Genomic DNA, 26,623 nt, shown 5'->3' on the forward strand with positions numbered 1-26,623 from the left:
TTCTTCTATCTCGCTGCTACAGATTACAGCTCCGCGCCTCTCCGAAATCTACACAAACATGAAAATGCCCTACATTCTTAAGCCTTGGTCCCAAAACAGCCTCTGCAGGTGCTGGCCCAGGGAAGCTTGGCCGAGCCTTCTCAGAAGTGACGTGGCTTTGATTTTCCACGTCTCTCTGCGAGTGCTGGTTGCGGTTGACACCGATGAGGTAACAGGTTTCCAGTGATGGGGGGGCGGGGATAACACTAGATGGCGCCTGGAAGCTTGGCTATTAGAAGAAAAGGGTTTCTGTTGTTTACAGGAGGCTAAAACTAATGATCTTTCTGAGAGGGAAGAAAAAAAGTTTCCCTGCCATGCGATATATGGAAAACCATTTCAGGTCCAGAGCTGTTTGTTTCGCCTCCAGACAAAAAGAGCCATTAGATAAGCAATATGTTCACGCTGTTTCAAATTGCTCAGTCACTGCCAAACGTCAGCCTTCCCTGCAAGCTGTCAGGAGGCTGTATCACCAGCTTTTCATCTGTGCAGCTAAAATGGGTACCCCAATAACATCGAGCGTTTATGGCAGAAATCTCCCTGTGCAGGCAGAAAGGTCCTCCAGTCTGACCAGGTTAATGCTGGTATTAATATCGCACTGGACGTATCTGCTGGACCTGGCAGCAGCTGCCCCTGGGGCGGGTGTGCTAAACAATCCTACAGTGTTCTCATATCTATAAAGAGTGAATTACTTTTTCTTTATTTACTGCACTGAAGGGACGTTGTAACAAATACGATCGCACAAACAGAAACTGCCTTCTGAGCTAGTTCAAATGAGAAGTGCTTGGAAGCAGCCAAATGGGGCTGTGTTTGTTGTGACAGTGGCTATGTGGGGTCACAGCAGCCAACACAGCCCTCCCCCGGGAACTTCCATCCCAAACACACTGCCTGCAAGAACCGTGCTGCCAGGAACCCAAGCCCTGGGGTTACAAATCACAATAAAACGCAAGGAGAGGTGGTCTGGAGGAAACAAGAGTACGGCTGCAATGTGTCCCTGGGTTAAAGAGCAGCCTGAAATGACCCCCTGCAGGAAAACATTTTTTCAGCATTACAGACTGGACAAACTGGGTCTTCACAGCTGCCCTGTTTTGTAACATCTCAGAGGAAACTATTATTTAAAGGACCTTTGTCTTCAAGACAAAAGAAAATGCCCAGAGCTCTCTATCCCCCAGATAAGTGGGTCTTCCTTAAACACTGTGCAGTGCAAGCATGGACTGAAAACATCTCCTTCCCTCACGGATATCCAAAGCAGCAATGCCAAGTCAGGAGAGAGACCAGGAGAGGATGACAAGGAAAAATGGAAAAATCTGGAGGTGCAGAGGGTTTAGGGGAGATGTGAAGGAAAGCAGGGGCCAGGGACCCAGAACAGGATGCACAGGGAGAGAAATCACAGTGCAACACACAGGCAGAGAGCACAGAACAGCAGTGTGAGAAGACAGTGTACTCTAGGACCTGGCAGACAACGTGGCAGTTGGACCAGCAGGATGGAAAACAAGCCTGTGTGAGATATGATACAGTGCCTGTGTGAAAACAGAAGGCCACAGGGAAGCACATCAGCAGAAAGGGGACACAAGAGGAAAAGGTGGTGTGAGGTGACAGGAAGAGATAAAGCCAGCTGGCTATGGGAAGAGCTGTGGGGGGTGGGTGTCTTTGTACTTGGGTCCTCAAAAATGTATATGCAGAACTGACTTATGCCAGCTTTTGTTTGTTTCAAATTTCTGAATGTCATTCTTAACCCACCCCCCCAAGCTACCACCAACAAAAGCCTACACATGCTGCAAGACTCTCCTCCTTTTGAGATGATGAGGTCTCTCTGGAATTAGCACATCCTTGCAAAAGTAGAATTGGAGAGAGAATTCCTTCTTGCAAAACTCTTCTAGGCTTTGGTTTGGCCCTGACATTTGGGTCAGCGTGCTCTCACAGCACCACCTCACTCTCCTCTGCTTCCACTTCCACACGCTATCTCACGCTGAGTAACTCCCTTCCCCTTTGGGTTTACAGCCATTGGCTGTTCATCATGTTCCTGCAGTAGTCAGACTACAGATTTACTTCGTTTCATCCTTGCTCCTAAATCAATTGATACTCTGAGCCCTCACAGCAGTTTCTGAAGGCCCTGAAGCCAGAGCTCAAGCCAGCAATATGGGTTCTGGATTGTGGGCTCAGTGTTATTCTGATTTTCTTTGCTCTTAGTCAAGGTCATCAGCAAAACATTTTAGGAATGTCTGGGCAGACGCAGTCTGTTTCAATTGTCTTCACAAAGGGCAGGGGAGGGTTTGGCATTTCTGTGAAAGGTTAGTCTATGCCGAGTCTTTATCAGCCACAGAGGAAGCAGAATGCCTCTTCGGTAAAAAGAGACAATTAAAGTCGTGGTAGTGGCTCAAATTTTCACTAGGATCGTGTGCAGATAAGACAATTGAAGGGTGACAGTAATATTTGAGCAATGGATCAGCGTGAGCCAAACATTCAAAAGTCTTGCACTTCACAGAGACGCGAGCCAAACAGGAGATTTGGGCTAGGAGATGAATAACGATTTTCATGGCTGCCGCTCTGAGTTTTGCAAGAGGTGCGGATGAAAGGCTTTTGTTAATCCACATTTCTTGCTGTCTCTGTTCAGTCGGCATGCAGCTTTTACCCTGGGGGATTTGTTTGTAGGCATCAAAATGAGCCAGTGAGCCCTTATTGGCAAAGAACACTGTCTGCTAGCAAGAATCAGAGACTGGGAGTCCAGCCTCCAGGCTTGCCTCTGTTTGCTGCCTCAAAGCTCCCCTCCAGCATGAGAACATCACCTACCTGACATGAAATGTCATGGCTCTAAGTGAAGGATACACACCTGGCTGAGTGCTGCCGGTAGGGAGAAAACTAGAGGAGCTGTACACTCCCCCCTTTCTAGCAGCAAAACTGTCAGCCAGTCCCATCCAGTTCCTTTCCCAATTTTTCCAAACATGGAGCCTAGATAAATTCACACACAGCTAGTTGGGCACACTGCAAAAATACAGAGAGGACTGCATGCTACGTGCAGACTACAAATAACCTTTCAAAGAAAATGAGAGTGAGGAAAATGCTATTGCAGCAGGGAGCCCTGCCAAGAGGTAGAGAAGAAACTGCGGATAGCCCAAAATTAATAAAACACAGCTGGGTTTAACTTGAGTCACCTGCAATCTCTGCCAAGGCACCTCTTGGTTTTGAGTTGGCAAAACAAATGACCTCGAAGAATCTGCACTAGAGGGGGGCACCTCTGAGGAACTGCTGCTGTTCCTGCTTGAGTCCTGGTCTTTTACAAACATTCAGTAATAAAATGACATGCTTGTAAGGACGTGTGTCTTGCCTGCCCAGATTTATGACGCCACGTGGGATACCAGTGGGGGTGTTAAAAGCTGGCAAAAGTTTCTCTCCAAGTTCCAGAGCTTTACTCTTGAACACCTGTTAAAAGAAGAAGAGAGGATAAATATTTGATGGACTGCTTGTGAATACTAGCCACACTGGATTCTTTCAAATCCCCTTTTTTCAAACACAAAAAAACTAAAAGTGCTGCACTGTAAGAATCTACTGTTTCAGGTATGCTGCTGCCCTAGTTCTGCTGCATGACAGATCTGAACCAAAAGTCACGCTGAACTTTGGTATCTATTTGAATGTCCTCTAAAAATCTGCGCTAAACCAGTCCCAAGTCCCCTGCCAAACCCTCAGCCTGGATAAGAGCAGCCAGAGCTGCAGAGCTCAGAACACCCCAAATACCTCAGCAGCAAATTTCAGTGATCTGAATTGATCCAAAGAATACTCTTTGGAGACAAATTCTTCCCTTCTCCCAGGGTGGCAGAGGACATAAAGGAGGTAAAATGACTGAATTAAAATCAAAGGAAATCTTTCTAGGGAGAAGCATTGTTAGATTTACAACATGGGTTTGTCTAGCTTGTGTCATCTCCTGTTGCAAAAAACATGATTTCCAACAAAAAATCTTTTACTTGCAACTCTCTTCCAGGAAGGATTCATGGTTTCATGGGTAAGCTGCTCCTTTTCCATTTTTAATGCCTGAGTTTTGGGCTTTCAAATCAAATTATAGCTTATGGCGCCTTGCAGCACAAAGCCACCACACACAATTACTTTGGGACAAAATGATACAAGCACTAATCTTTGCTCCAGAGATTAGTCCTGATCAAGGGAAGCCTGTAAGTGACTTAGGAGATAAAGCACAAGCCTTTTACCTCTAGCCCCCCTATACCAGCCCAAGCTGTCATAGTAGGTCTCAGAAAGCAGGAATTTATGGCTCTAGAAACACAGCACTGAGGAAACCTGAGCTCTCCTGTGGGCCTGCACACCTTTGATACACTCACAAGGAGGTAGGGGTTTGCTTCAGAAGGGAAAGCAAGAGACAGGGACTTGATTTTTGCCTTTCAGCCCAGTGACACTGACTGGGTATATGACAGGCACTGCCCTGGCTGCTGAGCATCGCTGCTGACTGCACTTCAAGAGGTCACTGCTGGAGTTTTATGGTTTAATGTGGTTTCTTTTTGCTCTGTTGATCTGAAGCCTGTTGAAGTTGTGACAGAGACAGGCCCCTGAGTCAGGGCACTGACTCTTTGAGAGTTTTCCCTGGAGGGAAAACACAGAAGTCATTCCTGGAACTCATTTAAAAAGAAACTAAAGTAACAGAGCTGCTCCCATGACTCCACGGATCAATGGTGCCACTACGCAGTGATGAGCCATCCCACCCTATTATGGTGGACAGCACCCAGCCACGGTCAGTGTATGGCATGAGAGCTAAGCTCTCATTTAAGAGCCAGCCTTCCAGTTCCTCCACTCACAAAACTCCCCCTTCAATCAGAGTTTCTGCTCGCCTAAGACTTCGAGGGCAAAGGAATAATCTCTTCATCTCTCCACAGCCAGCTGTAGAATTCCAGTCCAGTCACATTACAGAACAGATTATGGCATTAAGCCCTGGCCTCTGCCAGGCTGGAAAGAAAGGAGGAAAGTGGAAGCGAGAGCCTTCTGCTGTAGGCAGCACTCCTGGGGACAGGACCATCCACCGAACAGCTGCTCCACCAACTGCAGGAGGGGCTGTGCTGCCTAGCCCACACCTCCTGGGCAAGGGGACATTTTGTGGAGCTGTATCACTTTGTCACATGAGTTGGCAGGATACAGGTACCCTGCCCTGGCAGTTTGCCACCCTCCTTCCCTGTATGCCAGGGCGCTTTATCTCAGACAGAGAGACTGTCCAGGTAGAGTTTGGAGCACTTGCCACTAATCAGTTGCCCTCCTTAGTCCGAGGCACTATCTGGAATGATGTTTGATGAAATATTGCCTACGTTTAGAATACAAAGGAACAAGTACAAAGACAAAGATCACTGCAAACGGCATTTCACTGGGGAGCAATGTGTCCAACCGAAAACATGTCTTGCTAGAATTGCCCACAGGAGAAAAGATCTTTGCAAATGAGCCATGCATGGTGTGTGCAAGGTAATTATGCGAGACTTAATTAAAAGAACATTAGTGGCATTTCAATATTCATAAAAATGATAGGTTTAGCCTGTTGTTACGGAGGGATTATCTGATGCTCAGAGAAAAGCTGGTGGAGAACCCTTTCAGTTCATTATTGGTGACTGTGTGAGACATGCAAAGCTGCTGAAACAAACCTCTTCTCCAGTTAAGTAGTATGCGGCCAACAGTCCTCCAACATAGCGGATGTTCACCTCAAACAAGGATGCTTCTCCGTTCTGAAAATACATAATTATACACTTGACTGCAAAGTCTGCACGCACAAATGGCAGCTAAGGGGAACAGATTGTAGGCAGATACTTAAGTCTCCCAGTCCTCACCCACAGCGTAACACAGCTTTTTGTCTAAGATCTCACAGTACTTTATTTGCTCTACAGTGACAGGTGGAGCCTGAAGGGAAGAGAAACACCCAAACTGCCCATTTATCACCAGCTGACAATATGTAGATCAGTTAGGGCAGATGCATTGTCCATCCACCCAGCCCTGCCTTGTGTTACACCTTGCAAAAAGCTGTGAGTTAGTTTAGGGCAAAAATTTGCCCCATGAAATGTTTTATTTAAAGAGAAAATTGTACAGCCATGTGGAAAAATTACTTTCTCCATTTTCTTGTAAAGGGGGCACTGCATTAGATAGACGTAATGCACTTCCTGCATTAGGTAGATACTTTCTGTCATTCAAAGACTCACCCCTGTCTGCAGGCTCAGGGAGGAGCATAGCCTATAGGGTGCCTGTCATGGGCATGCTTACGGAGAGGCAAACTGCGTGATGTCCATCTGCCCCACCACCACAGACAGCAGACACAGATGGATATGGTTCACTGAATCGCTCAAGAACCCACTCACCTGGAACAAGTTTTGCTCTACCTACTCAGCTTATGATCAGCAAATGTCAGGAAGATTGCATTTGAAATGTGCCTTTAAAAAATACATGCTCCTGGCTGTTGAATCTGCATGATAAATGACTCCTACCCTCACGCAAATGCATAAAGCCAAAACCCAGAAAGATCTTCCACCAACACAGCACTTTCAGTGAGCAAAGGGGCACTTGAACTTCTGCACTAGCCTGCCCTTTCCGAATACCTGCAGGTTACAAATCAGAGCAAGTGCTTTCTTCAGATGATGACTGAAATTGCATGAGACAGATCACAGCACCCAGTTTCAAACGAGCTTGTGGGCCTTGGAGTCCCTGCCTCACTTTTCTGGACTATTAGAGTTCATTGTACAGAGCCAATTTTTAATTAATTTCCCTCCTTCTCTCCCTCTGCTGTGCTTTCTGACTCCACCAATCAATCCATAGCATTCATTCTTGTCTTTGCAGATCAATCTATTCTGCAGGCCAAGATTAAAAGCTTTTATGAAATCCAGATAAATTATCTCCCAGTTGATTTTGTCCCTTGTTTATCGATTCAGTAACGTACTGAGAGCATTCACCAAATTTATCAGATGTGGTCTTCCTTTTATGAATATATGAATGCCAGTCGTGCCCTCTCAAATGATGCTTTTCTATAAAGGCAGCTGCATGCATTGTTCCCGTGGGGAGAACCATTTTTCACAACAGACAACTACGCTGGCATTAAAATAATAAAAGTTTGAACTGCACTCTGGTTTTAACATTCTCCATATGCCACTGATCAGATCCTATCAGCTCTCCCATAAGAAATACAAGAGCTGGCTTGGAGACCAACACTCAAGAGCTATGGCAAGGGGCCCTGACCACAAAGGGAGATAAAGGACATCATCCTTCATTTGATAGCACTGCAAGGCATGTGTTGCACCCAGAGCCCCAGCAAGTCTAACACTAGCTCTAAGAACAAGTGGCTAGGAAAGCTTCGGGGGCCACAGACAGTGAGCATCTCTGGCCATTTGTAGAGATGATACCCTTCCTTCCAAATCTAGGCTCACTACGTGCTCCCACTTTGCTGCCAAGGTGCCATGCTCCCACTGCAAGTCCCAGCAACAACATACCAACGCAGGGCCCAGTCAAGGAGATCAGTGTTTTCGCACGTAAAAAGAAAAATGGTCTTATCACAGGCAGACATTTAACTGAGGTGAAACAGAACCTGTTCTCTGATGAATAAAACTTCCTTGGAGTATCTAATAATTACAGCTGTTTTTATAACCCAGACCAAAACAACAAAAAACATTAAACACTGAATCTCATTTTCAGCCAGACACGGTGAGTCTGATCTGGTGGCCCCTGGCTGGAACCCTGTGCCATGTATAGGCAGAAGATGAGGTGAACCATCACAGTAGTCCCTTTGGCCTTAAAATAAAAAAAAAAAGAGTTGAGTGATTTCTTCCCCCACAGACTTCATAGTTCCCCTCCCGAAATGATTCTTAGAGAAGACTGTGATCAGAACTGGCCAAACACGCAGCGTTTGTGACACAGACAGGCACTCCCAGTAACTGACTCACCACATTCAAGTCAAAGCTCTTCTCCACCCACTTCTTTGCTTCTTGGAATTCCTCCTCGAGTTCCATGATGTACAGAGTATCTAAGGCATCTACTACCGTAGCTCCTCGAAGGCCTCCTGCATTGCAAACAGAACAGCGTGATGAAGCCCCATTCATGCAGTCTTCTTTAGCTCTAAATCAATCTGCAGGAGTTGGGACAGGAAGCAGCTTCCAGGCCCAACACTGGGGATGTCTGGATGGGATCCAGACTGGCCATGGTCTAGGCTGAGATCTTCTAACAGGGCTAGCGAGCTCTGCTACCCAAAATGGGTTGCTTTGGAGAGGCCCAATTTTCAAAGGCCTGACACTTCTGAAAAACAAAAACCAAACCTGGAACAGCTCAAGGTCCACACTTTAAGCCACCAGCCATGACTGCAAGCCTTGGCCTTGTTTTCCAGTTCTTGTCTTGGCCACAGCGGTTAAGCAATTCCACCCCTAATCTTTGTTCAGCTGTAAACCTAAATTCAGCCTCTAACTCAGTTACAGGCATAACCCTCTTCTAAGTGAGGGAAGAGAATTTTATTTTTATTGTGCAAGAGCATCCAAGGCAGGACTTTGATCATTCTGTCCTGATGCAGCATTTGTTATCTGGGGCACAAAGTCCTTCTGCACCATGCCATGACCCAGGCTTTCCCAGTACCAGCATATATACAAAACACAGCCTCATCTGGCAGCAGAGAGACCAGAAACTATTCTCAGTGAATCCTGAACAGAGAGTGGGTGACTTTGGGGACAGCTCCCTTCCTTTGGCTAACAGAACGGTCCCTGTGAGCATGCTCACCATTCTCCAGCAGATGGCAATGGGACACATGCAGAGGAAGCAAGTGCCAACCAAGTACTTGGACCAACCATGTCATCCATGTAAAAAAAATTGTATGCCAAGCATTGTCTTATGCAAATGGACTACAGGAGAACTTCCAGTGAGAGAGAACGACATGGCCTGCCATGCCAAGAAAACTCTACAGGTTGTGCAGACAAACAATCTTGTGGCAGTTGCAATTAATTGAAACGAGAGATGTCAACAACCCTGGCTTTGGAAAATGTCAGCACTGGAGTTTTCTTTCTGTTAGGGTTCCCTAAAATTATTCCTAGCATGAGAAAGCAAAGAGTATGAAGCACATCGTGACTCAAAACCCTTTGTGCTTAAACTACAAAAGCCATCGCTTTCCTGGGTAACTCAGCGAACACAAATCCTCACATGGAAGACTCTCGTTTGGAATCATCACCAGCCTTCCCTCCGCGGATGTGACACACCAGGGACACAGGCGAGAAGCTGCCTCTATATTGCCGTCAGCAAGCGGCACGTGCAGGCCTTCCCCCCACCTCCGCTGCTCAGATGAGGCCGCGTTCCTACCCACCCCCTGACAGCCAGACCTCTTGGAGCCTCTGGCAGCAGATGCTTGGATGAGGTTCAGGTTTCACTTCTGCAGAATAAACCGCTTGTACCGGCTCCGTGCCTATCAACTCCCTTTCCAGCCTAACCACAAAGACTCACACATGCTGCTTATGCCCAGGGGTTTCCCCGAGATGTATTTCTATTTGGCTCAGGTCAGTTCTTTTTTCTTACTAACAGACTTTAAAATACTACCCCAAATTCCCCTGGCTTTCCCAGCCTTTTATTGCATGCTCAGATTGGCTTGGCACTGTTGTAATACCTTCAGTGTTACTTCAATTCTAGTTGTGCTTAAGAGGAAAACCCAGCTGGATGCGCTGTCGAGGAACTACTGCAGAGGGGAGAGGAAGGCAAAGGTGAGTCATGTGTCATGAACCTTAAGACTTTGGTCTTTTCTTACTACAGGAAAAAAGCGACCGTGTCTGATGTACATCATACCCGTTCCCCAGAGAAGCAGCGCTCAGATCCACCAATTTCACGCAGGGCTCATTTATGCTTTCAGCATTCCTCTCCCATAAGAAAGGCACCCTGCCTTATTTTGTTGATGTTACAAGATTGCAGTTTTGACACTTTTCAGCCAGTCAGCACATCATTGCTTTAATAAAAACCCAACCAAGACTTTACTGCTCAGCTACAGATTGCTGACTTTCGGATGCTGTCTGCATCAAAAACAGGGGCTGTGGAAAAGGGATGAAGGCAGTAGACACAGCCTCTAGAAATCCATTTATTCCTGCAGGCTTGTGCAATGATCATCTAACTGGAGCTATCTCCGAGAGTGCAATAGATGGAGTCAAACAGCCACTAGATCAACTGGTGGGTTCTAAAAAACAACTGAGCTGATGTTTGTATGGCATGTTTTCCAAAAGCAGTGACCATGAAAAACAACATCATCGCAGTCAGAGCTGTTTTTATCAACCTTAATGATTCTTCAATATTAACGATTATGTGATTTTTATACACTTTCCTATTAGCAAGGAGAGACAAACCAGCTCAGAGCAACACGGACGCAGGCAAAACATTTTAAAAGGAGAAGGAAAGGCAACGCTGCCTGAGGCACAGCCCATTACTGTGATATTCTGAGAGTAACACTAACAGGCTTGATTTAATTTGATGATATAATCCACAAAGCCTTTCATAATCTGCAGAGAGACAATGAGAAAAGTTGGATTTGCTCAGACTAAATGGAGACAAAGAGACAATAAAGTTACAATTTTCTGGGATGATTAATTGAAGTGAAAAATATTGCTTGAATTTACAGAGCCTTTTATGCTTTTAGCAAGTAAGGCCTTTAAATACATGAAATGAATCGGGGATTAGGAACATGCTCGGCTCTTTGCTAAAGCATAGCTCGGAGTTCCTTAGCTTTCCTCCCCTGTATTTGACAAAGTGGAGGGCAAACCTTGCTTCCCCGCTGGTTTGTCTTTGTGTCATTTTAAACATTTGTTTTAAATATTCCCCTAAACGCTCTGTATCTGAAGAACCGCAGGCTGTGTGTTTTGTACAAGGGTCTTGTTGATGTTTCCTTTCTTCTGCACCAGCTTTGAAGCAATTGCAAAATGCATGGCTGACTTTTTTCCCTGCAGCTAACAAACTCTATCGCAATACCAGAAACTACCGTGTCAGCTTCAGCCGTCTCATGAGAATGATAAAAAACAACCTCCTTCCCCTCCACAACCATGCAGAGAGCAAACCAGGCACTAGGACTTAACTGCTGTGTCTCTGTCACGTGCCAGGACAGAGAGGACATCTAAGGAGGACCCTGACAGCCCTGTGCACACAGGGATGTTACTTCTTCACTACAGGAGCATCTTCATTCCTGCTCAGACTTTGCTTCATCAGACCATGACAGAGCTCGTCATACAATGTCCAATGGCTCTGATTATACTCAGCTGTCAAAAGATGGTGCTACACATATCCTAGCATGTTTATTGCAATATATATGCACCCATTTATAAAGGTGGTGATATTTGCTTGACATGCTGCTTATTTGGAGAGATGTTAAAAAATAATCACCTTTCCAGATCTACACATTACAATGTGAGGGATATAATCAAAGGGGAAGCAGCTTCAAAAGGAAAAGGAATCAAAACCCACTCTGTCACTTTTGACTCTTGCTGACACTCCCCTCTCTAAATTACTGGTTTCAGCCTCATTGTACTTCCTCCAAGGGAGTTTTAAAGTAGAAACCAAGAAGCCCTCAAAATAAACCCTTCCGAAAGTACCCAGAAATGGTGGCAATGACTTCGAAGCAGGACTCCATGTCTGAGATTCTACCTGTCTCCACAAATCTAAGGCCCTGTGTGCTACGAAAAGCCCCCCCTTGATCCTGCTGCAAAACTGGCTTGGAGTGGAGATAAACCTCGCTCGGGAGAGGCAAGGTCACTTCGCTGATGGCCAAAAGGGAAGGTGTGTCTATTAGACACAGCTCTGGGACCCACACCAGCTTCTACGCTGCCCAGAGGGAGGCCATGGCCATTCTGAATGGGAAAGAGGAACCCTCCAGTGGGACCAGCGGGAAGAACTGGGACCTCAGGCAGAAGGCAGAGATGCTTGTCTAGGGGCATTTCTAACCGAAAGACTTCATGGCAGCTCTTGTGACAGCAAGTGGCAGGGTCTCTGCCTGGAGTTTCATCTGTGAGAGAACAGCAGCACACCAGAAGCAGGAGCTCATGGTAGGAATACAAAGGTTCATCTCTTCTTGAGCTGAAGGAGGGCCTGTACCACCCCGTCCCAAGCCACAAGTGTATTTGCTCTTTTGTGCATGAGAAGAATGGAGACATCCATGTAGGCAACAAGGCTGCTCTGTTCCTACTTCCACCCACCCAGAGGAACGAGCATCTACCCGGCTCGCTTGTGAGCACTGCCACAGAAATCACTAACAAACGTTACATTAATTAACATAATGCTTGTGAAAGGTGCTGAATGGAGCACTCCACGGAGAGGAGATGGCACTGTACGCACGCCGTACCCCCACGGCCTCAGTGGGAATGTGCTTTAATGCCAGTCTGGAGGAACAAGAGCATTCAAGTGATACTATCTCAGAAGGGCCTTCATGGGCATTAACAGTAGTGTTATCTCTAAGAACCACAGATAAAGCCTGTAGGAGCTTGTTCTAGTCTGGGGTAGATAATCTGAACAGAAGGGCTCATCCTCTTCTCTTATCCCTGACTCGTCCCCGCTGCCTGCTAGCTCAGGCGTTCGTTAAAGCCACTTGCAGCAAGAGTTTATAAGACAAAACACAATTCCAAAGGCTCATTAGGAGGTTTAACGTGTGTTCGCTGGAGCAGAGAGGGAACACTTTGGAAGACATATGCCAATCTCAACAACCAAAGGAACCAACAGGTACAAAAGCCTGCCAGGCTACTGCAGCACTGACGCAACCCAGGGAGCTGGCAGCCAGGTGAGAGGCAGCTCTCCCTCTGATCCCGCTACAGAGCGCAGGGCAGAAGAGCTGCCACTGCAGCCTGAGGCTCCTCGGACCCCAACACAAAGATCTCTATTGACTATGAGCCCACAGACTACGGCCAAGAAGTGACAGATGTGTGGTCCTGATCACAAGCTGAACGAGGATTGTAAAGGGTGAAAAGCTCCAAGCAAGTGGGGAACCTACGAGCGCCAGATGGGACCCCCGGCACATGCACAAGATTCACCCATTTGCACATGTCCCACAGCCCTGCTCTCCTTCAGCGTCCCGGCAAGCCAGTATGTGGAGAAGAAAAGGGAACAGCTTTCTTCTCAACTTACAGTTTCAAGGGAGGCCATGAGGGCTGATCAAAGGTGGAAAATATCTACCCTACCACCTGCCAAACATGTAAGAGCTAATTAAGGCTTGAAAAGCACTGCAAAGCACCAAGCAGGGACTAAGTATAACTGTGGTAACAATCACAACTGCTGCTGCATCTGTGAGCTTCCTTTTAGCTACCCATTATCTGCAAATCAAACCCACCAATTTAGGCAGAAACAGGCCAATCAAACATACCAGCGTCAGGTACACAACAGAAACCGCACGTTTGATCATTAGTGGAGCAATAAGAGTTTCCATCTGACTTGCTGAAGCTTTCACAAGCCACCAACTCCACATGTGAAATTCAACTGATGCAAATACTTTGCACCTGCTCACATACACAACCCACGTTTGCCTGAGAACAACAAGGGACGGCCACAGGTTTTACTGGGCTAGAACACTGATCCAGGCGTTGCTCACACAGCACAGTTGAGCTGCCCTATTAGAAAGTGCCCAGAGGACAGGGTTACATTTTTTACTAAGTAAGATGGTCTACTGAGCAAAAGACATAGTCTTCACACCAAAGAATTGTCTTTTATCAGGAGACCGTGACATTATCCTGGGTTTAGCTCTTCTTCAGTCTCTGTGGGAGCTACACAGAACAGAAGACAGTCACATCAGAGAAAGCCACAACTTTTCATAGGGCTTCTTGCAGCCAAGGTCAAAACCTTCATCTTGAAAGAACCTCTGTCTCCACCCTCTGCACCCTGCAGGCAGACAATAGCAAGCTGAGATGCACAGGACTGGGTAGATTTCTCATAACAGCAACTACATGACTGAGGAGTGAGCAGGGACTGAAGGAAAGGACAAAAATTAGGAAAGGAAAGGGGAGAGGGACAGAACCAGACTATGAAGAAAGAAAAATGAAAAACAAAGACTGCAGAGCACTTGCAAGAGCATCCAGGATATTTTCAACACGTTCCCTTGGCACCAGAAAATAGATTGTGGTTTTTGCCGTGCTCAGAAAACGGTTTGTCTTCCCCTGCTCTGCTCCTGCTCTATCAGTTCAAACTGCTAAAGTGTTGCCCATAACCAAGCAAATCTATCAGCCTTCTGAGCCGTGGAGCCTGAGCCCCGTGCCATCTTTTCAGCCTATCCAGCTGCCGTCGAAACAAAGCCCCATCACACTCCTTCCAGTGGGAACAGGGCCTGGGGTCTGTCAGCTGCTCTAATAAAGTGTCAGTGACTCACTGACAAGAGAAGAGACAACAGTTAAGCAACAGAGTGACTCACTGGTAACAAAGCACGATTCACTTACCTTCATCCTACCTCAGAGGGTTTATATTAAGTAGGGTGCAGAACAGCAGGCCCAAAGAGAAGGGACAGCCAGTACAGCTGCTTGCATTTCAGGACCAATCTCCAGAATCTCATAAAACACCCTCACATGCTTGCACAGGTGAACCAAGCCCTTGCTCTTCCTCCTGGCTTTTCCAGCTCCATTCCTACAAAGTCCAACCAGCTCTCCTACCTGATGGGTATCACTTTTCAGTTGCACTTTTGGGAATCAAAAGGCGCCTCTTTGTCAAAATCAGTTTTGTGTTGGTTTTTTTGGGGGGGGGGGGGGGGGGGGATTGCCTCTTTTTTTGTGTGTGTGTGTGTCTGTCTGTGTTTTGGTAGTTATTCAGGCTCTAGGAAGCAATTTTGGCCAAAATGAAATACGTCCTTGGGGTGAGGTATTTACAGGCTGGGAATCTACCTGTTCAAGTCCTTTTGCTACCAGACTTAGCACATAGACCTGCACCTGCTTCTCCCAATGGCTAAACAAGTGGCCTAACCCCAGGACATATTCAGCCTCCATAGCTCAGCAAATGCTCGATTTTCTAGACAAAGTGGAGCAGCTGTGATGGGAGGGACAGAGAGAGTCGCCTTCCCTCACTCCCCTCTTCCCAAAATAGCCAACTTGGAGTATCGCAGGCCAGATATGAGACTTGAAGGGCTCCCAGCTGCAAGTCTGCCCCTTGAGAGTCTTTAGAAAAGCTGTAAAAGTGATGCTTCAGCAATGAGTAGCTAAGAGTGGGGTCTTTAATAGCCCTCTTCCTCAGGAAGGAGAAATGCCTTTTACCAATGGCTTTGCCTTACTCCCACAGCCACTCTGCGTCTGGGGAGCCACTAAGCACGATGGCTTGCAGGTGTGTCATCTAAAGGGCGGCTGCCCTGCTGCAAAGCTAAAATGGCACGTACATCACATGCAACGAGGCAGTCTCCCTGTCTCAACTCTCCCCAGCTTTGCTATCTAGGTGCAAGGAATAATGATGGATTTAGCGTGTGCCTAGATGCGCTGCCTTTGCAACGCTGGAAATGGTGCAAGGATTCCCAAGCAGCAGGAGATGGAAGTATCTTCATCAGCTTTTCAACACTATCTCCCTGATGTCAGGGTTTAGCTCGAATAAAATTCTTCTTTGTGCCATATCACCTGCATTTAGAGAGCCACGTAACCCTGCTGTTGCTATTACAGTGCTGTTATGAATTGTCTGTCACAGAGATGGATGGAAGCCCAAACTAACCTCACCAACACATCTATTCAGCAGGCACTGCCGAACCACTAGAGCAAGCAAAGCGGTTAAGGAATATTGTCTCTAATGTCACAGAGACCAAGACCCAGGGGGCCTGGTCCTGCCATTTGGCAAACAATCCCTTATGAAGTTTCTCAGTGAACAGAAACAGAATCCTTCATTTTCCACAAAGCCATTTAAAAAATCTGTACAGTAATGCATTGTGCCAATGATTAAAATGAACAGCACAAGTCATTAGGAAGCTATCATACTTAATCTTGCATATAGCAGGACTGTTTAAATGCTACAGAACAGAGAGTTTCAAATAGCTTTTTGCTAACTTTAATAACCAAGTTTACAATTGAAAGGCAAGAGCAAAAGGGGGAGGAATTTAGATCAGCACAATGTAAACCTAGATCAAAAACGAAAGGTCTTGACTCCCACTGTTCTTATGTCAAATCATATTTGTCAAAACAAAAATTAGTGCTGAAATCTTGTTTGGAATAAAAATTAGGATGCAGTTTCTATGAAACATGATGAACTTGTTAACTGTTGAGGCACAAAAGACTCCAGTTGTTACTGGTTATTTATCTTCACCTCTTGGGGTGCAGGTGACGCAGGGCAAAACAAGAACTGAAAACACTGAGATCCCTTCTTCCGGTTACGCTGGTACCGAAGGCTTCAAAGGATTGAACTGACTTTGATTAAAATCAGTGCCTTGTTAAAACAGGAGTTTGAAAAGCAACCATCTCCGAGTGCTGCTTCTCTTGTTCTTTTCAGTTCTTTTTCTCATTGATAGTGCTTGGAGACCAGACTGAACTTTTGACAGTTATCCAGAGATTTGTGCGAGAAGCCTGGGAGCTGGCTGAGACCACGTCACCAGACAGCTTCTGGGTGCTGGCACACTGTCGAATTCTGGGGGAAATCTACACAGAGACTTTTACACAGCTCAGGATTATCTTGGCAACAAAGTAAACTGTGAAAAATCACTGAACAGTTTCTTGAAAAATCTGCTTTGCAGCGAAGATTTGCCAGTCCTCTCTACGGAGTGCGCTGGGTCAGGCAGAACAAGTGGTTGGGAGTCTGGAACTGCTGCGATAGGATCTGGGTTTAGGCCAGAGCTCCCTGCCTGCTCTGGGCCCTAGTTTCTTCTGCCAGCAAAAAAGCAGGAGGCATTTTCCTCCAAGTTTAAAAAGAAAAAAAGTTTAAATAAAGATAATGTGCCGGTTAGAGAAATAAAAAGGTTTAAAAATCCACATTCAGGGAAAGTGATGCAGCAAGCTGCACAAAGTTTCAGCCTGTTCTACTTCGTACCAGTTACAGCAAGACAAGAAACAAGAGTCAATAGCGAGCAAGGCACACGCTACCCCTGTGACCCTAAGCAAACAGCCCCTGTGTACTGGCCTGTCCCCCAGGCAGCTGCTGTCTCACCAGCTCTGCTGATCACACTGGTTTATCCACCATCATCTGACCTGGCACTTCTCTCCCTGTTCATCCTAAAGCACCTCGCGCTAGCCGTTCATCTTCTCTGTGGAATGGCATTGCTGGCCATACAAAAACATTCCCACCAGCTTATTTTTTAACTTTTCCTTTCATAACTGTGCTCTAGCACAGAAACCTTACACTAGGTATCGCTAGAGGAAGATACAATCCAGTCCCAGAAGATATTCTCAAGTAGAAAAACAATCTGCTCACATTACAAGTAGGATCAAGCCAGTTGTTAGTGATCTCTAGGACAGGGCTGGTACTATTTGTTCAGCTGACATTAATTAAACAGAAAATCCAAATGAAACTAGCAAACAGGTTACAGGCCTTTTCAGAAAGAAAGAAAATGTCTCGGTTAAGTCTTCACAATCGTCTCATTACAGCCCGGTCCTTTAGCTGCCCGTGAACGGTACCTACGTACTGCAGATGAAGCCTGCAAAGCCAACACCACCAGATGTGAGTTACAGCCTTGCCACCGTGTCTTATTTATTGAGGTTTTTGTCTGTGAACCTGATAGCTGTAACACAGAGCAACTTTATTCCCTTTATTTAAGGTAAACTAAACAAATTACATCTGAGCAACAAGGTAGCAGTAGAGAGAGATAAAGGGGACAAAAAAGTAGTCCAAGAATTAGAAAAGATCTATTTCTTTTCTTATCAGCACATTCTCCTGCAGACTAAAAAAAAAAATCCATTAGCTTTTGAACAACCTCATTTTTCTTTGCTTTCCAAATAAACCACTGCACCTACACTTCAGGGACTTCATCAGAAAACACTTCATATCCAAGGTTATTTTCCTGTCTTCTTCTTACAAATCTTCCCCTCCTCTCCAGATATTGGTCAAAAGGTCACACCCCAAATACTCTCCACCCCACGCACGATCCCCTGATGCACAGAGCAGGGGGTGACTACGCGGAAGAGCAGAACCCACCTTACAGAGCCCTTGGCCTCCAGCGGCTCGCAGGCAGCTCTACGGAGCAACGCGCCATGGGCAGCTCTGTCCTCTCCTCCCCTGCCAAGCTCAGCAGTGAGCAGCCATCGATAGAGTCTTGGGGCAACACGCTGGGCACTGCCGTGGCTCCCAGCTCACTAACCGCACCAGTTCTGGTTGCCTCCAGATTCTGCCTCTCCCTGGCACGTGTCCTGCCCTGCAGCAGGTCAGCACTTCGACAGGGGCAACAGACACGGAGGGGGACTGTGCCAAGCCCTCAAAGATCCCAACTAACCAGCCTCCATCACCCCAAGACACAAACCACCCTTAATTTCAGTTTCTGTTGATGTGCCACGCCTGATCTCTTCATGATTCCTGATAGATTTAGGCTCTGGTAGCTGACAGAGTGATGACCCTGCTTCGCAGGCAACCAACTGGCTACCAACCTACAGCGCCAGCTATCAATTATCTGATCCTGGAGATGCTAATTTTCTTGCAGTTCTGGAAGAAACACTTAGCAGATCCATCAGAAACCCATGCATTTTACTAGATGTAGGGCATCACTCAAGTTGATGCCAAGGTTACTGCTGCTCTATAAGCTTCATACCTAAATCAGCTCAAAACCTAGTGCTATATATTGTAGGGTGGGTAACGTCACACTTGCCCCAGTTAAGGAAAGGACAAAGTGCTGATCGTTCCCTGAAAAGATGCTTAGAAACAGGAGAACAACTAATCCCGGAGCACACGGCTTGGAAGAAGCAGAGCCCATGGTACATCAGTCCATGCAAAGAGACTAAAATGTAACACCACCTTGAAAGAGCCATTTGCCAAACAAGTATGACCCACCTCCCACCTAAAAGCAAGGAATTTTGAAGACTGGCATTACGGAGATCACCCAAACATCTGGCCCACAAGATAGCTCGGTCTGGTTTTCGTTGTCAGCAGGAGCGATCTTCCAAGTTCACGGGGAGTGCTAATGAATCACAGTTCCACCTGCACTACACAATGGGTGTTAGCATATGCGCTGCACAGTTTCTAGGTAAATCTGGCATCACAGAGAAGCATCTTGAAATGTTGGCTTTTAGGTTGCTATGATCAAATTTAATACAAAATGTGTTCCAGCTGGGGAAGAAATAGCTTTTTTGGATTACAAACCACTCATGTTTTTCAAATATCAATTTCCCCTGAAGAATTAAGTCTATCATTCAAACTGAACTAGCAGTGGCAGCTCTCCCCTGAACAAGTGATAGGTGAGAGAGAGAAAAAGAGAGCTCATGCTCATTTAGGGATGTGGCAAAGTAGACCGTGTCTGGAGGAGATCAGGCTGGTGGGAACAGGTTAGCAATATTCTTATTATGCACTGGGAAAAAAAAAAAAAGAAAGGCATTCAGCATAAAAATGAATTGCTTGTCACAGTAACAGCCCTTCAGATAGTTACTTCCTTCAGCAAAAGGGAAGAGAAGATATATGATAAGCACCTATTGCCAACTGACTCTTAAGTATTTAATACTTGGCAGCAGCTCCCCAGTTTAATCCTCTTTTCCCCAGTTTCTCCAACCATCTTTCATCACTTAGCGATCCTCCAACAACAGGCACTGTCCCATCACTGCATGACTCCAAACCTCCTGGAGCTCACATCAAACTGTTTCTATTCGAAAGTGTCACAGAGGAAGAAGATGTCTGACTGAGCCTCAGGAACACAATCCTCGATACAGGAGAGATACTGCAAATCCACTCTCCCCGTGTATCCAATCCGTTTCCCATGACATACAGATTCTATTGCAGGCAGACTATGTTGGCTATGGAGAGCTCAGCGGAAAATTGAAAGCAATAATCGTTCAAATGCTCCTTCGGGAAAGAGGTTTTCTCCTTTGTTTGGGCAACAAGGCTCAGATGTCAGTGAAGCAGAGGTGATTACTTCTGGCAAAGATAGGTAATTTGACAAGCAAGGAGTAATTCTGGGAGGAACGGTTCAAGAAGGTTAAGCAGAAGACAACAGCAGTAATATTGGTGGGGCAAAATACTGCTGTCTCTCCTCTTCTGGATGTTTGAAATTAATTTTAGACTAGTTAAAGGTAATCTGATTATACACTATTTATTGCTTCTTCACACACTAACTCGAGGACTTGCATCATTTAACGTGAGGGGTCCCAACAGGCCTATTAAAACAAACACATGCGTCCTAACCTGCAACTATTATCCATGGACTCCGAGAGATATAGGTAGCCATTAATGAGCACAGACTGCTAATTCATCTTAGAATTCAAAGGAGAGACACTTCATTATAATAATCAGGAAGAAGGTGCCCTTCTGTCTTCCAAACACACTTCCCAAAAAGCGGCTGTGCCAGATGTGTTATGACAGCACAGGAGAGAGATGCAGCTTGTAACTCTAGACGGCATTTTTCCCTCAGCAGAAAAGATACGCTCTGGAGGGGCTTTGCAGAACAGACAGTGCATTCTAGTTTGGGTTATAAAACTGCTCATCCCTGACGTGGTTTTATCTACAGTCCAGACAAGCAAACATCACCTCCCATAGCGTGTTCACAGAAATGATCTGGTCCTTAACACAAGCCCAGGTGTGAGAGCAGAATTCAGAGATGCAGGAATGAAACTGCCCTTTGCCTCAAAATAAAGCTAATAGGATTAATTATGCTGTTCGGTATGCAACGGAATGGGAGGTGCTGGGCCTGGACACCTGCTGTCAGTCCAGATACTGCTAAGCACTCAAGTTACTGCTCACAAGCTGAGCTAAGGTCCCCAATAATCAACGATGAAGGAATCTAAATAGATTTTATTTGTGAATGCAGTGGGTCAGGAGAATGCAAATGGTCCATTACCATGTCTCAGCTGATGAGCAGGAACACATTAAGCCATGGTAACTCCATCACTTGGAACCAGCTGTCCATATTCTTCCTTTTCTCTCCTATACTGTTAAAGTCACACCAACAAGACCCTGGCTGAAAGACTCCAAATGCTCTCCAGTATGTTGCTTGACAGGATTAGATATCAAAATAATCTTAGCAAATTGGGAAAATAGTCTGAAATAACCAGGATGCGATTCAATAAGGACACACAACGTATTTCACCCTGAGGGAAGAACAACGAACCACGAAGCATAAGGAATAAATGGCTAGACAGCACTCTGCATAAAATGATACCAAGGCTACAGCAGATTACAAACTCAGCTGAAATCAACAACGTTGTAATGTTGCAAAAAGGAGCAACCTCCCCCCCCCCCGGACGGGTAAATAGCGTGTCACATGCAAGACACAAAAGGGCTCTTGCACTCCACTCCACGCTGGCAAAGCCTCAGCCAGGACACAGAGTCCGCCTCAAGAAACGTTTGGCTCATCTGGGGACTCCAGAGGGGAGCAACAGCACTGAGGAGAAGGCCACAGAATGCGACCTGCAATTAAAGCTGGAAAGGTCTGGGGTTGCTCAGCCTTGAGGGGAGAAGATCGAAGGGAACTTGGCAACATTTCGCAAAGACGCAGAGAGATGCTGCAAAGAATAAGATGGTAAACCATTCTCCACATCCACGGGGAGAGGCCAAGAAGTCACAGCTTAACTTTCCATGGGAGAGCAAGGTCAGACACCAGTACAAGCTTTAAAACTGTAAAGCACTGAAGCAGAATGCCTGCGGTGACTTTCCAATGTGGGGTAGCTTAGGGACGGCTTAAGAAGGGAGGGACTAAATGACCTCTCACTGTTCCTTTTTTATTCTGTGATTACTCACTAAGATGAATGAGAATTGCAGGTCTCCAAAAAACCTCATGAAGATGCCCCTTGGAGATGCACCAAAGTGATTCTGAAGGAAGGAAGTGCTACATAAAACGCTTTCTGATGACTCTATTCCCTGCAAACCCCCAAAGCTACCTCAGTGACAGAGTACATCACAGTTACAATTTTGGATGTACACAGAAGTCAGGAAATTAAAAATGCCGGTTCCCACAGCAACCAGGATGCAGCCTGCCAAGAGAGAAGGAATGTTCTAGCCTAGTCAAAAGGTGTTAATCTTAATGCCTGAAGGCGACTTCCACTTCCAGATGCCTGAAGAAGGCCTCGATGAAGTCAAAGTAAGCTCTCTGCTCTCATGTACGGGAAAAATTTGATCCTCAGCTTCTCCATTCCTGAATTATCTGCTCTTGCTTGCAGAACACAGCACAGATTTGAGATTGGAAATTAAGATGCAAGACAGACAAATCAAGGCTGCTGCGAAGACCATCACCGGGAATGCTGTGATCTTGGACCACGCTACACTTTAGTATTCACATAATTTGTGCTTTCCCATCCTCCTGCTTTGTGAAGAAATTATATCCCTATGTAATCATGTATTCAGATAAAAGCACTGTGGCGAGAAATAGGCGTAACTTAGGTGTTCTTAATTGCATGTTTGTATCAGAGTAAGGATATTATGGGTATATTGAAATTGGTATGGAAATAACCTCTGCTTTAGAACTTTCTCTTGAAACACCCTCACTTTCCTGCATTGAGTTTTTTCTCCTTTTTTCTTATGGGAGCTGCATATAAAGTGTGTTAGGGTGCAGTAGATTTTCTGAGAATAAAACATCAGAAGAAGGATGAACAATTTTAGTAAGTCCAAAAAAATCCTCCCCGTTTTTCACACTGATGCCTCAAGCAAAGGCTAAGGGATTTTCTTGAACCTCCAAAAAATTCTCTCTGGAGACAGGAACAATCCTGAGAGGCTGAAAGAGAGTATTTTAAAAGCATAAAGGTCTTCAAATGACAAATGCCTACCACAATATTCTGAACACATAGATCCAACCTTGAAACCAGTGACAAACCTGAAAGTTGACGTTCGATGGGATGACGTTAAACCTACTGATTAAGTGAGATAAGAGACTTCTCTCGTCCCAAAAGGCAGCACAGATGAAAAAAAAAAAAAAATTGGAAACAAGTACCTGGAGAAATTGTAGAAAAGGAAATTCTGTAGCAGGAGCCATTTGAAATGCAATCTCCCGAAGGCGAATAGAAAAATGTCAAAATCTAACACTAAATCCAGATGAATATCCAATGAGATACATAATGGAGGTGGCAAGAAACTTCAGCAGTAGCACAAAAAAAGGTACGATAAAGCAGTTAAGTTTTAAATGTGAAATCTAACGCAGCAAAGCCAGTTCTGAACCTGCCTAATCTCTTCAGAAGCTTCAAGAGTGGAAAAGGAGTGAATTATAAACAAAGAAGATAAGTGGGGGTTTTGCTACCCATCTCCTCTGAATAAACAAGGAAAAGCTAAATACAGACGGATAAAGATAAGAAATCTCAAGATATTTCCAACATAAAAAGGCATGGCTAAAAGTACATCTTTTAAATATTCTCAGCTTGCTCTGCTTTTTTACGTAGTTTCTGGTAGCACGTGTCAGCAGGTGGGTTTGCGTCTGCAGCAGAAATTACGTAAAGCATCTGATTGCAAATGGTGGCTAGAAGACAAACGGCCCGCAGCATTTCTGAAGGATATATTCTGCCCAAAGCAGAGGCATCTGTGTAGTCAGCAGCTTCAGGTCTGGTACTCAACTCTGCATACTCTGTGTTATTATCAAGTCAACACAGAGGGGTGCCATTAAGATCCTTGGAGTGGATGCTGGATGTTAGTTCGAGCCAGTTGGAAGCACCAAACCTCCAACTCAGCTTTCGCTGTGGAGTTGCCACCAACTCCTCCGTAATCCAGAGAAGAATCGGTGAGCAGTCCAACTACACCCACTCTCAGTTGGCTGCCCTTTAATCACACGCTCAATATCTCTGAAGATTAGACAATTATTTCCACATAATTAGTGTCCGGAATGAGGCACAAACAACATCCATAACGGGGTGATTAAAAAAAAAAAAAAAAAAAAAGCTTAAAGACAAGCTCACTGTATTTTGAATACAGCCCCCAGAGTCTGAAAAAAAGGGGAAAAAAAAAAAAATAGTTACAGCCTGGATTGTTCCCCTGTCTACATGGTAACGGGGCTGCTCATGTGTGGCTTGCTTCCTCCACACCGGTGTATGTTCTACTCCTCAGCATCTTGAAAAGAGGTCCCAAAGAACACTCTCTAGTCACAACATCTCAACATGATTTTCCTTCTTCTGCTGCTTTCATTTGCTACTTTAATGGCTGTTTTTCTAATTTTTTTTGTTTCCTTCTCCTCCATTTTGCTGTGCAAAGCAGTTCTGACAAATCCCAAAACACCCTCCTACTTTTAGGCCTCATTAAACTCAAAACTCTGTTCAGGGTCAATGGAAAGTTCATGAAACTCATGAGGATGCCTGGGATGATTAATGGTTTTACACTGAGATAATGTGAAGTTTGCCCGGTTTCCTGCTAAAGACAGGCCCGGTCCAAACTCTTGCTGTCCAATCTTCACAGCTGTCCTCATACCTAAAGGGCTGAACACAGAGAGATGCTGCAACATCCATCTGTGCTTTGCATCTTAGGCCAAGGCTGTTCTCCACTGCATTTTCTGAATTTGATTTTTGTTTTCTAAGATGTGCATCTCAGCTGAGGGGAGATGAATCTATTTGGTTCAAATCAGTTTTTTTTCAGGAACTGCTACCACGACAGAGCTGACCAGGTCTAGCTCAGCCCCAGAAGAAGGGCTTTGATAGATAGCAAAGGTGTTTGAAGAAGGGCCTAGGCCACTGTATGTGACATTAACATTTTTTTCTGTTTAAACTTTTTAAATGAGTATTTCAAGCTGACATGTTACTACTTGTCAGCTGAGCCACTGTAATAAGCTTAAATCTCTCTGTGCGAGGTTTAGGGTTCAGTGGAGCCCTGATGTTTGAGCTAATGCTTGAAACAGCACATTTGAAGGAAGCCACCATTCTCAGCATGACCCAAGGTGAGAGCAGAGCGGGAACGGATCTCCTACAGTATTAATGATAACCTTGGTGTCTGGAAGGAGTGATCTTCGGCAGGTGGAAAGCAGGGGAAAAAACCCCCGTGACAGGGATAAACGTCAGCTCTAACATGAATCATGCAACTCATCTCCAACGAGTTTGATATTTGGAGGATATCCTGATTCACTGCTTCCTGCTGACAGGAAATATGTTTGTTGCTACAGATTTCAGTGACAGAAAAGCCAACATCAACTCAATGCCCTTCCTGAAAAATAATACTCAACTGGGTAACATTATACATAAAAAAAAAAAAAAAAAAAAAAGATTATGATGCCAGGAAACAACAGTGTTCCAGCAACATCTTCATTACAATATATTTTTCTCTTTAAAGAGCCCATGGAGCCAACCGTGTAACGTCATGCGCAATAGGCAGCAGGAATAATCCAGCGTACAAATTCAGAGAGCAATTATTATTATTATCATTATTTTAATCACATAAAAGGACACTCCAGGGTTTTGTAATTTTGTGATCACAGGGAAAGAGACTCATAGGCAGAACAGAAAAGCTGCACCAAGTGATTGCACAACTGGAGGTTACCATTTCTCTTCTGGTGGTTAGAATGTTGTTAAATGAATATTTTCATCCAACTACCTTTCCCATGTTAAATATTCATTCATACACCAACTCCTGTTGCTTCTAATTGAGGTGGCACATTTCCTGCCTGCTTCATGGTTTCCTAGCTAAATCAGTGATGAAGGAAGCAGCTATTTGGAAAATGTTTGGCTCAACAGGCAAGACTGGATGGTTGAAGGGACTAACTCTGGGACGTGAAGCCTTTTGTGTCCAAGGGGGCCCAGCACCTGAGGTGGCGGTCAGAGAGCACTCCAGCTGCTGTCAAACGTTCCTGTGAAAGGAGCTTGATGGTCTAAGTCCAGTGAAGAGATGTTACTTGAATCTCCATCCAGATCAGAGACCGGGCAGGTCACAGTGCAGTGAGAAAGTCCAGTAGGAGAGCACTGCATTTGCCAGGGAGAAAAAAAAGAAAGTTTCTGACTCTCAGGACAATCAACTCGGTACTTTCTAGAGGCCTCTATGTACTTATTCATGTGGCCACTACTTTTCTTCCCCAGCCACTTCAAGGCCTTGCTTGTCCTAGAGAGCCAAAATAGCACTATTTCCAGGCAACCAAGACCAATGACCTCCTGTCTTCAAAACAAACTGTCAGGACAGTTCAGGCCAAAGTCTGAGCTGAGTACACAAACTCAGCCTAAGCAGCCACTGATTTTCCAAGAACTGTTACCCAGCCTGTGCAGATAGCCCTGTGTACTCTGTCACCAAACAATCAAACGTGGAACAACATGGAGGGCCCTACACGAGGACGAACTCTAAACGCCTTATATCTTTCAGATCCAGCTGCTGTCAGATCTTTGCCATCCAGTTCTGGTGACCTGGCTGTATCCTAGATGTGACAGTTGTCACATGGATTCACATCAGATAAAACTACAGAGCCTCGCAATGATGCACAAATTCAGCATATGCTGAGCGGAGCGATGGCTGTGACAAGGCAATTCATAATTTTAGGCGTGATTTCAAGTGGAGAGAGAGAGGAAAAAAGGGGGGGAACCTAGTTAAGGATTGCTATTTTTATACTAAAATTAATACACTAATGTGCAGTTAGGTGGTGAAAAATGACTGTCTAACACCACAGCAAGGTTCC

At 45.3% G+C, this 26,623-nt stretch overlaps 1 protein-coding gene across 4 annotated transcripts in view; it reads right to left on the reverse strand.

Moving 5' to 3' along the window:
* MAN1C1 (mannosidase alpha class 1C member 1) overlaps positions 1–26,623 on the reverse strand; it is a 67,727-nt gene that overhangs the window by 14,910 nt on the left and 26,194 nt on the right. For 3 of the 4 annotated variants that reach the window (XM_075721776.1, XM_075721778.1, XM_075721777.1), the window contains exons 3-5: positions 7,941–8,056; positions 5,664–5,744; positions 3,362–3,456 (exon numbers count right to left, since the gene is read on the reverse strand). In XM_075721776.1, the coding sequence (XP_075577891.1) occupies positions 3,362–3,456; positions 5,664–5,744; positions 7,941–8,056 (292 nt within the window). Of the gene's footprint in view, positions 1–3,361; positions 3,457–5,663; positions 7,789–7,940; positions 8,057–26,623 lie in introns of those variants that run through there. The other variant, XM_075721779.1, reaches the window with a different exon arrangement.

The sequence above is a fragment of the Pelecanus crispus genome, chromosome 16, assembly GCF_030463565.1.
Source record: "Pelecanus crispus isolate bPelCri1 chromosome 16, bPelCri1.pri, whole genome shotgun sequence".
NCBI classification, from domain to species: domain Eukaryota; kingdom Metazoa; phylum Chordata; class Aves; order Pelecaniformes; family Pelecanidae; genus Pelecanus; species Pelecanus crispus.